At 52.9% G+C, this 10,897-nt stretch overlaps 3 protein-coding genes across 3 annotated transcripts; 2 read left to right on the top strand and 1 right to left on the bottom strand.

The window, feature by feature from the left end:
- Nucleotides 1-901: 901 nt before the first annotated feature.
- On the top strand, nucleotides 902-5,959 carry NEUTE1DRAFT_90646 (uncharacterized protein; the record flags this gene model as incomplete). Its single annotated transcript, XM_009857744.1, has 3 exons — nucleotides 902-1,210; nucleotides 1,297-4,794; nucleotides 4,858-5,959. The coding sequence occupies 3 exons, from the start codon at nucleotides 902-904 to the stop codon at nucleotides 5,761-5,763; spliced, it is 4,713 nt and encodes a 1,570-aa protein (XP_009856046.1).
- A 1,078-nt stretch (nucleotides 5,960-7,037) lies between these two features.
- Nucleotides 7,038-8,459, top strand: NEUTE1DRAFT_149946 (uncharacterized protein; the record flags this gene model as incomplete). The annotated part of the gene is made up of 3 exons (XM_009857745.1): nucleotides 7,038-7,568; nucleotides 7,678-7,759; nucleotides 7,855-8,459. 3 exons carry the CDS (start codon nucleotides 7,159-7,161, stop codon nucleotides 7,906-7,908), a joined length of 546 nt encoding a protein of 181 aa, XP_009856047.1.
- A 97-nt stretch (nucleotides 8,460-8,556) lies between these two features.
- On the bottom strand, nucleotides 8,557-10,669 carry NEUTE1DRAFT_71960 (uncharacterized protein; the record flags this gene model as incomplete). The annotated part of the gene is made up of 3 exons (XM_009857746.1): nucleotides 8,557-9,107; nucleotides 9,258-9,652; nucleotides 9,707-10,669. The coding sequence occupies 3 exons, from the start codon at nucleotides 10,588-10,590 to the stop codon at nucleotides 8,770-8,772; spliced, it is 1,617 nt and encodes a 538-aa protein (XP_009856048.1).
- Nucleotides 10,670-10,897: the final 228 nt, after the last annotated feature.

Raw genomic sequence — 10,897 nt, forward strand, 5'->3', positions numbered from 1 at the left:
CCCCCCCCCCCCCCCCCCCCCCCCCTTCAGCCCAGGCTCTCGACAAGTTCGCCATGTGAGTCAAGACAACAATCTCTTTTCCATCTCCCACCCGAACGGCGACGGATGAACCCAATGCTGTTGGCTACCGTTGCACGATCATCTTACATCCAGCACACTGCGGGGTTCGTTGCATTCAGAACGGAAGGGTGTGTCTCGATATGTCCAAAAGACCCTTATGCTGACAGGACGCCAGCCAACTCCTGTCTGATGAACGTACAAAAGTCGGGGTTCTTGAGTTTGTGCATACCTTAGGTGCTTAGTTAGCTTTGTATCGATGGGTTAGCGCTTGTGTGGCGTTAGCTGTCTTTGCTGGCTTACACAAGCAGACGGCAACCTCAAAACCCGAATCCTCCGGCCTTCTGGGTCTGGGTGGAACCCCTGTATTATTGATAAGTAGCAGATTGGGCCAATCGAGGAGCGTCAATTGGAGGATTGGCCGCTTTCAACTTTTTTTTTAACCACACCCCTCCCTCGTCAGAGAGGTGTCCGTCTAGATAGGCAAGAAGTATCTAAGTAGCTGACCGCCCTCTTTTTCTTTTTTTTCTTGGTGTTTTTTGAGTATCCTCTTCTCCCTTTCTGTGTTCTTTTTCGTTTCCTTTCCTCCCCTTACCCAGCTCTGGTGGATGGTTGAGAATACCTCAACGCTGAGCTCAGGTCCCAACCCTCCTTCCTTCGCCAACATCTTGCCAGTCTGGTTGTCGGTTCTTCTTTCTCCCCGACAACAAAGAAAGCGAGGGGCGCTGGCGCGAGACACAACGCGCTCGAGATCCGGTCAAAAAGCCTGTTGACCGTGTCGCCAACCAGACGCGTTACCGAAGTTTGGCGTGATCTTGTACAAGGCCACAAGATCTAAGTGGCCATGTCACGCAATGAATCCCGTTTTGCAGCGGTCGTGACCGGCCTTGCCCTCGTTGGCCTCGGCTCCTTGCCTGCTGTGTCCGGGTTCGTCCAACGATTTAGAAAGCGCGAGGCACGACAAGAAGTCCTCTATGAAGATGCCGACGGAAAGGCGACCGTCGAGTCGCAAAGAGCCTACTCGGCCAAGATCCCAAAGACGGTGATCTTGCTCTCTGCCGCCGCTGGTCTTGCCCTCTCTATCGCCATTGCACTGTTGTCGACAAGTAAAAAGGCCAGTTCGGTGAACGACTGGCTGTCTATTGGAGCATGGGTACAGTCTTATCCTTCCTGATTTTGTTTAGTTTTTTTTTGCCCAAGATAGCTGACTTTGGGTTGTAGGCCCTACTACTGTTCCAGGCTATCACAATAGCCTCTTGCAGAAAGTCGGTGCAGGCCTTTGATCTCGGCATTTACGCGTTTTTGTCCTCCGCAGTGCTGAGTGCCATTCTGTTTATCCAGGGTGCTGATGCTTCAGAATCTCTCTGGGATCACAATCGCACCCTGTTTGTCCTCCGTGCCGTCGAGCTGGCACTGGCCGGAACCCTTGCGGTTTCCAGTTTGTCCATTCCAAGGAGACCCGACGTCTATATCGATGGAGAGCCGGTTGATAGGATGTATACCGTGTCAGCTATCAGCCGCTTTACATATGCCTGGCCCAGCAAGCTCCTGGATCTTGCTGTTAAAAAGAAAGATCTCGACTTGACCGACCTCAACAGGCCTGATCATTTTTGCCGAGCTGCAGACACTTCAGCCGATTGGAAGCGACGCAACTACCGCCATAACCTTTGGCTGTCCGTGATTCTTGCCCACAAGAAGGCGTTCTCATTGCAGTGGGCTTTGACGCTCTGCACGGCCTTTTTAAACTTCTCCCCCCAGTGGGTGATTCTGCAACTCTTGCGTATCTTGGAGAATCCCCAGGTTGGCAGCAGCTACGGGTTCGGTGTCTGGTACTGGGTTTTCTTCCTCGGCGTGGCCATGATTGCCCAGTCATGGGTGGAAGCCTATGTGTTCTGGCTTTCGTGGTCTGAACTTGCCATCCCCATTCGCGCTCAACTCTCTGCACTCATCTTTGAAAAGTCAATGCGGAAGAAGGACGTCAAGGGTGCCGGAAAGGCCAAGGAAAAGGAGAAGACCACTGAGTCAGGCGAGCCTCCTGTCGTTGGGCCAACAGGAGAGGGAACACCAGCCGATGCGCCGCCAGCCGAGCCAGAGGCCGAGGCCGAGGATGATTCTGATGAGCTTAAGAAGGGCAAGCAGAACACGGTGAATCTGATTGGCGTTGATGCGAAGCGTGTCTCGGATTTTTCTACCTACCAAAACATGTTCCCTGGCAGTCTCTTCAAGCTCATTGTTTCACTGACCTTCTTAACCCACCTCCTGGGCTGGAAGGCTCTTCTGGCGGGCTTCTCCGCCATGCTTGCCATTATGCCAGTGAACGTCCACTTCTCCAAGAAATATGCCGCCGCTCAGGATAAACTGATGAAGGTCAGAGACGAGAAGATGGCGGTCGTTACCGAAGCCCTCCAGGGTATCAGACAGATCAAGTTCTCTGCTCTGGAGCCAGAGTGGGAAGGCAAGATTGGCTCAGTCCGAGACAGGGAACTTGGTGCGGTCTGGAGTGTGTTCATGGCCGACACAGCCCTCCTTGCCTGTTGGGTCACGAGTCCTATCTTGCTTTCGGCTATATCTTTGGCTGTCTACGCCGCTTTGAACGGTGTGCTTACACCATCTGTTGCCTTTGTCAGTCTTGGTGTCTTTAGAGGTCTCGAAGTGACGCTGTCGGTGATTCCTGAGCTTACAACTGATCTGCTGGATGCGTGGATTTCGATCAAGCGTATGCAGGAATATCTGGACTCTTCCGAGGTGACGGTCGTCTCGGAGGATGCTGAAGAGGTCTCGTTCCAAAACGCTTCCATTGCCTGGCCTTCGGATGAGGATATCAAAGAGGAGGACAGATTCGTCCTTCGCAATATCAGTGTCACATTCCCGAAAGGGGAGCTATCGGTCATCTCCGGCAAAACAGGAACAGGAAAGAGCTTAATGCTGTCCGCTATTCTTGGCGAGGTTGATGTCCTTGAGGGCAAATTGTTTATACCCAAGGCCCCTTCACTGGCTGATCGCCACGATGACAAGGCCAACAAGGACAACTGGATCATCCCTTCGGCCATCGCCTACGTAGCCCAGATTCCCTGGATCGAGAACGCAACCATCAAGGAGAATATCCTCTTTGGACTGCCTTTTGACGAAGAACGCTACAAGAAGACCATTGAAGTTTGCGCACTGAAAAAGGATTTGCAAATGCTCTCCGATGGCGAAAATACGGAAATCGGCCAAAACGGTATCAACCTAAGCGGTGGCCAGAAATGGCGCATCACACTGGCTAGAGCCATCTATTCCCGCGCCGGTATTCTTGTCCTTGACGATATCTTCTCGGCCGTGGATGCTCACGTCGGCCGCCACATCTTTGACAAGTGCCTTAACGGTGTTCTGGCCACTGGCCGCACACGAATTCTCGTTACCCACCATGTTGCCCTCTGCGAGCCCAAGACCAAGTACCTCGTGGAGCTTGGTGATGGCCGTGTGTTGGAGGCCGGTTCGGTTGACAAGCTGCGCGAAGCAGGGACTTTGGACCAGATCAAGCGTCTTGAAGAATCTCCCGAGGAAATTGAAGCCGACGAACAAGCCGACACTGCTGTGAATTCGGATGATTCTGTTGATGGCGATGGACAACAGGCCGAGGCAGATGCTAACGCTTTGAAGAAGGTCAACTCTAAGACTGCCGCTCGCAAGTTTGTTGAGGACGAGGGACGCGAGAAGGGAGCTGTCAAAAAGCAGATTTATTACCAATATCTGCTGGCCAGTGGAGGTTGGAGTTACTGGACCATCGCTCTCATGATTTTCGTTGTCGTCCAGGCGTTCAGTATTGGGCGATCATGGTGGCTCAAAATTTGGACAGCGGATTCCGATGAGCAAGCTTTTGACAGTCAGCATTTCCCCAGTGGTACGATCGAGCAAGGCTTTGCCTATGGCACCGGCATTCAGCAGACGTCTTTCCACACGATGGCTGCTCCATCCATCACCAGCCATAACAGCCTCACATACTACCTCAGCATCTACGTACTTCTGGCCCTCATCTCATCCATCGTCGGTACACTCAAGTTCCTCTACGTCTACATTGGCTCCATCCGCGCAAGCAGGGGCCTGTTCCAGAAACTTAACTTCACCATCCTTCGCGCCCCCATTCGCTGGCTTGATACCGTTCCTGTCGGGCGCATTTTGAATCGCTTCACGTCAGACTTTAACATTATCGACTCGCAAATGGCCAACTCGGTCAGCTTTGGTATGAATTCTTTTTTGAACCTGCTTGGTGTCATTGTTGCAGGCCTCTTTGTCTCCCCGTACATTGTCCTGCTTGCTGGTATCCTGTTGTTCATCTGCCTCTACTATGCGATCCGGTATCTCGACGGCGCTCGTCCGGTGAAGCGGCTGGAAAGCACTACCAAGTCACCCGTGTTCGAGCAGTTCGGCTCCGCTCTCTCTGGCGTCGCCACCATTCGCGGTTTCGACAAGTCAGAGGGTTATATCAAGCGCATGTATCGCAAGGTGGATGAGTATTCCATGGCGACATGGCATCTCTGGCTTTTCAACAGATGGATGGGCTGGAGAATGTCGCTTGTGGGCTCTTTTTTTGCCTCCTTCGTCGCGATCCTCATTTTGGTCACCCCTGGCATCGACTCGGCTCTGGCTGGCTTCGCACTCGCTTTCGCTCTAGAGTTCTCCAACTGCGTCATGTGGACGATTCGTCTGTATGCCAACGTTGAGCTGAACATGAATGCCGCCGAGAGAATTGTTGAGGTAGGTTTTGAACTATTGTCTTCCACCTGACCCCCGCTCTTTTTACTAACAAATCCTGTCTAGTACGCCTCCCTTCCTACCGAGTCCCTCGAAGGCATCAGCCCGCCCGCCGCGTGGCCCACCGACGGCCGCATCGAAGTCAAGGACCTCGTCGTCAGCTACGCCCCCGACCTCCCTCCTGTCCTCAAGGGCGTTAGCTTCAGCATTAACCGCAATGAGCGCATCGGCGTCGTTGGCCGCACCGGCGCCGGAAAATCCTCGCTCACCCTTGCCCTCTTCCGCTTCATCGAGGCTAGCTCCGGCAGCATTCATATCGATGGCATCGATATCTCCACCATCAAGCTTCACGACCTGCGCTCTCGCCTGGCCATCATCCCGCAGGACCCCGTCCTCTTCTCCGGCACCGTACGCTCCAACCTCGACCCGTTCAACCACCAGACCGATGCCGAGCTGCGCGAGTCCCTCGAGCGCGTTCACCTCGTCGGCGACAGTAATTCCAACTCCGGGAGCGCCACCCCCGCACCAGAGGCCTCATCGTCTTCGGCCACCGGAGGCATCCAGAACAAGAACACCAACATCTTCCAGAACCTGGATTCCCAGATCTCCGAAGGCGGTCTCAACTTGTCTCAGGGCCAGCGCCAGCTCCTCTGCCTTGCGCGCGCTATCGTCTCGAGGCCGAGAGTTATGGTCCTGGACGAGGCCACCTCGGCGGTGGATATGCACACGGATGCGTTGATCCAGCGGTCTATTCGCGAGGAGTTTACTGATGCAACGCTGCTCGTTATCGCTCACCGTTTGAGCACGATTGCTGATTTCGATCGCATTTTGGTGCTGAGCGACGGCAAGGTTGCCGAGTTTGGGACGCCGAGGGAGCTGTGGGAGAAGGATGGTGGGAGTGGAGTGTTTAGGGGGATGTGTGAAGAGAGTGGTGAGAAGGAGAAGTTGAAGGATATTGTTTTTGGGAAATAAAAAGTCCAGGGGAGGATGGAAGGGAAGGATTTATGGCAACGAACAAACGAACAAAGGAACGGACGAAAACCGTGGATGTTGGAATTTGGGAATTGAAAAGTACTGCGCCTGCGGGACATATATCCCTTGAGAGGTTTGAGAGCAGACAGACTCACCGTATTGATATACTGAAAAAATAGATACATTGTTTGAGATTTGACGCTTTATGTCTGGACCAGACACTCACAAACTTGCAGTTGTTGTCAGTGAATGAATCGGTCTGCACAATCTAATGCCGGTTTGTTGATCGCAACTTAGTCCCCATATTGCCCCAAACATCATGAGGACGCATTGAGGTCATTAGGTATGGATAGGATATGCTTCAGAAATAACTGATCGGAAACGGACTCATGAATTTTGACATCACATATCTAGGGTAGCAGTTGGGATATCCAGGCGAGCCAAGATAGGTTAGCTCTTGAATATGGAACGACACGTATTGATAGGTATGAAAGGCCTACAAGTAGGGAACTTGACCAGAGGTCTCGAGCTGACAAAGAGGCCAAGATTAGACTATATCTGGTGTTGGTAGCCTATCTCGATATCAACATCTCGGATAACCTCGACATCGGAAATACAGCCAATTTTCTATCCTGTCCCCAATCTTGATTCCCAAAACACTCATCTTCAACCGGCGACAAAAAGAAAAGGAAAAAGAAGAGCCACGTCCTGTTACAGAATAATTACTGGTTGCCCATTGTTTGACCAGGACATATTCAACTATACACCGGAAGCGGTATGCCGAAATGGTGACCGACTCTTTTCTTGATAGTGACCTCATGACCCGCGGTTTTGAGTTGAGAGATAAGTCGGTTCCCATAATAGGCAAGGGACCGCCGATGTTACAGGGGCTTGCAGGGCAAAGCAAGAAGGTCTAAGAGATAAGATAACGAAGAGGGCGGGGTGGCGGGGTAGCCGTCCCGCTAGCTTCCGCTCTTTCTCCGCTCTCCGGGGACCGCTACTCGGCACGCCCCGTTGTCACCACTCGCTGGTAGTCGGTCGGATGCGCTGTCTTTTGGCCGACATCACCCCTGGGCAGGCTAAAGAATGGTCTGGGGAACGGAGGTACGTACTAAACAATGAAAGACCCTGGAGAATCTGGACGGAAAAGGGAGGAGGGATGAGGCGCGGGAGTTTGTATAATACACTATTCCAGTCTTCAACTCGAAACAAAATTTATGCCTAGTACCTACCGACTTGGTGACGACTACAACACACTAGTGCTCATTCTCTTCTCAAATTCTCATTATTCAGCATCTTCCACCATCCAGTCATTCTTCACACACACAAAATAGAAGGCATCCCCAACCCCATAACCACTAGGTCACATTCACCACCACCACCACCACCACCACCATGGCGCCCCCAGCACCACCCATCCTCAACGGCCACTCTGAAACCGTCATCGCCCAAACCTGCCAAACCTACAACCTAACCCCCTCCGAATTCGCCCAGCTGCGCGACCGCGCCGTAGCCGCCAAGGCCACCTCGTACAGTCCCTACAGCAAGTTCCGGGTCGGCGCCGTTTTGCTGTCCACCGGCAAGGTTAACAACGCCGCCGTCACGGGAGAGAGGTCATCATCATCATCAGAGGGAACATACACGCCGGGAGCCAACGTGGAGAACGCCAGCTACCCCGTGACCACGTGCGCGGAGCGGGTAGCCTTCGGTAGGGCGATTACCGAGGGACACCGCGGGTTCAAGGCGGTGGCAGTGGCGACGGATATTAGCCCGGCTGCTAGTCCTTGTGGCATGTGTAGGCAGTTGTGAGTTCCCATGATATCCATACAGCTAGCTACGCCCTTTTGGCGTTTCCTCTTTTTCTTTTCTTCTGTTTGTTTGAGACTGACCGGGCTTTTGCAAATATGCGTATAGTATCCGCGAGTTTTGCGAATTGAGCATGCCTATTCTCATGTTTGATAAAGATGAGAATTTCAGTGTTTTGCGGCTTGAAGATGTGAGTTATTACCTTTTCGTCCTTGCTTGTCCTTTGACCTTTGGCGTCTCGCGAGAGTTCAAAAGGGGTTTCCTGACATTTTTTTTGATACCTAGCTTCTCCCATTGTCGTTTGGCCCTGATCAGATGGGTATTGAGGGCGCTGCTTAACTGTTTCCACATGATGGTCTCAGGGAAAGACACAGAAGAGTCTCACAATTATGTACCACTTGATCAACTTGGGTGTCAGCAACGGAGCGGAGCGGACAGTTCAGGGAGCCAGGGTCATGTAAACATAGGGGCAAAGCCCCATGTATTCTTTATCACGCAGTTTCCACTCATATTTGTCGACGTTCCAGCTGAGGAGAATCACGGCATAGTGAGCCCAAAACCTGATTAACACAAATAGTATCAACCCCAGTGCCTGACGTACATTACTTCTATCCGACACGCAGTTTCGCTGTGTGGTCCTTCCAGCCTAGAGTAAGTTACTTGAGTCAGGAACTTGCCCGGTTAAGAATCACGTCCGTACTATCTTGATGATTTGTCAACCCCAACAAGACAACCGCCATGCGATGAAAGAGAGAGAAACAACATGCAATGAATGGACCCAGGAAAAGATCCCACTAAAAAAGGAAACATGACTCCAGACAGCACCACCAGACCCCAATGATCAGACTCATTTCGCCCTTTACCCTAATGCCCTTCAATATCCAAACCCATCATGTTGATGCATAGGACACCTGCCCGGATGTCTCTCCCACCACGCACTTATACACGCTCTGTGAAACCTGCACAGACACTCCAACCTAGCCATGGCCACCCCAGGCTCAAACTCCTCCAGACAAATCGTGCATTCCGCCGAGTCCACGCAGTCTTTCTCCGTCGCCGTGTATGGAAACATGCCGGTCCGCCGTGGCGGCGCTGGTGGTAGTGAAGAAGTATTGACTCCGCTGCTTCCCTCTCCGTTCTCGTCAGTCACTGCTGGGCGGGCACTGCCGTTATACGCGCTGTGCGTGGCTATACATTGGTTTATGTGGGATTCGCGCAGAGTTTCAAAGTTGGGAAGATTGCGTGATGGAAGCTCCCTATGGCAGACCGGACACTCATCTTCCTCGGGAATGATGTGTTGTTGTTGGTGATGATGATGATGATGTTGATGGTGGCGGCTGTGTGATCGTGGAGTTGGAGGTAAACGGCGGTTGATATCGGGACTGGACGATGAAGACGGTCCAGCTGAAGGTCCAGGCCGCTCACCAATATCAAGTAGAGACCGGTACCGTTGTTGAGATGTGAGCCCACGATACGGGTGAGAATGGGAAGAGGAGCCGGACTGGTAGTATACCGGCGGGGTACCAGACATGATACGGCTCTCCATCGGGGCAGTGGAGATAAATATGTTGTTAGATCCAGATGGCAACGTCGTGACGGTGGGTTGCTATGGGGCAACGCTCGTTAGGTCTCAATCTTCAGAAAAACAGGTTGAGGGAAATAGATAGTCATGAAAATCACAGTCTCACGAACCAGAGTTACACTTCTATTTCTGAACTGTCCATCGGATGAGGGCGACGGCCCGAAATACGAGCTCCATCTGTTACTGTAGTCGGGCGAGGTGGCTTCACCACCACCGCCCTCAGATCCACGGGCGACATTGCCGTGAGACCGCGAATGGTTTGACCCCTGGGCTTGCGTTTGCGGCGGAGCCGTGTTGGGATCTGGAACACAGGGGTTGCATAACCTGACCCGTTCGCCGCCGCCGAGGACACTGAAGTTCGGGGATCGCGGGTCTCCACCCAAAAACGAGCCCGCGTATCTCGGAGCTAAACGGGGCGTGCCGGCCGGCTGTACGATATACTGGTACGGAATTGTGATTCTATGGGGCGAGCACGAATTGCACACCACACGCCCGCATTTTCTGGACAGAGGTAAGTAGCTAGTTTTTGATGTCAAGGCCAGTTCAACAACATACCTGCAATGATGCTTTCTAACGAATATGCTAAACTGGGTGTGGCAAATGGGGCAATAAGTCACCTCGGCGTCTGGCTGCCACCGTGGCAGCACTATCTCCTCCAATACCCTGCGCTGTGCCGGAGGAGGTTGTTGAGACAGGCCTCGCACCAACCTCGGTGAAAGATCTGTGGTGGGAGTTGGTGGGCTTTCGAATACTTCGCGCAGTCTCGAAGGTACACCACCACGCGAGGGTCCAGGGCTCGGCGTGGTTACCGTCCCTGATCCATACTCACCGGTACTTGTAGCATGCTGTGCAAAATATCCAAGCTGTGGCTGGCCTCTTGTTTGCACTGGGGAATCATTGAGGGCAATTAGGTTTTCGGCCGACCCCGTGAGCGGTGTTGTAGGTAAGTTCTCGGTGTTGACTGGAGATGTGCCGTCCCCCTGTTGTTCCCCCGGTACGGGAGGATGGTTTGTTCCCGCCGCCGTGGTTATCTCATACCCGCCTCTTGCCGGGCTTGAAGGCAAAGGCGAAACGCCCCGAGAAGCATTCGGGCTGGACATAACTACACCTCCCTCATCCTCGCTCTGGCTCAAAGGAGACACATCCCTAAGTTGTGGTTGTTCCCCGTCGGACTCGTCTGGTTGATCTGGGCGTGCCCTACCTTCCTCATCACCTTGGGATTCGCCGTCCGATATCACTCGCTCCACCACGTGGGTAGGGCAGTCAAAGTAGTGGGAGCATTCCTGATCGTGGAAGGTCGAGTTCCGCCATTGGCATATTGGCCGCTGTGCGCTAACAGAAGGATGACGGCTTCGGGCATAGGGCGAATCGGATTCTGAATCGCTGCTTATGTTTATAACTGCGTCCCGGGAGGAACCGGGAGCATCACGGGTAGCCATAGCTGGGCAAGGGGTTGTCGCTTGGTAGTCTGTATATCGTACAGTGTTGAAAGGTGAATAACTGGCTATTCGGGGCTGGCTGAGAGTATTACTAGTGGTATTTGGAAAGGCAGAAAGGGCACCAGGCCCAAGTTGAATATTCGGGGCGCTTGCGGTGGTGTGAGGCGAGGCGAGATGCGAACACAAGGCTGCGGTGGGGGATCAGGAATCAACACAGAGAGCCATTCAAATGCGTTCGTTTCTGGAATGATTCTTGGATGTCCACAACCTATCGATTGGCCTTCTCGAGAGGCGAAAACGGAATTAT

Source organism: Neurospora tetrasperma (genome assembly GCF_000213175.1).
Source record: "Neurospora tetrasperma FGSC 2508 unplaced genomic scaffold NEUTE1scaffold_81, whole genome shotgun sequence".
In the NCBI taxonomy this organism is placed as follows: domain Eukaryota; kingdom Fungi; phylum Ascomycota; class Sordariomycetes; order Sordariales; family Sordariaceae; genus Neurospora; species Neurospora tetrasperma.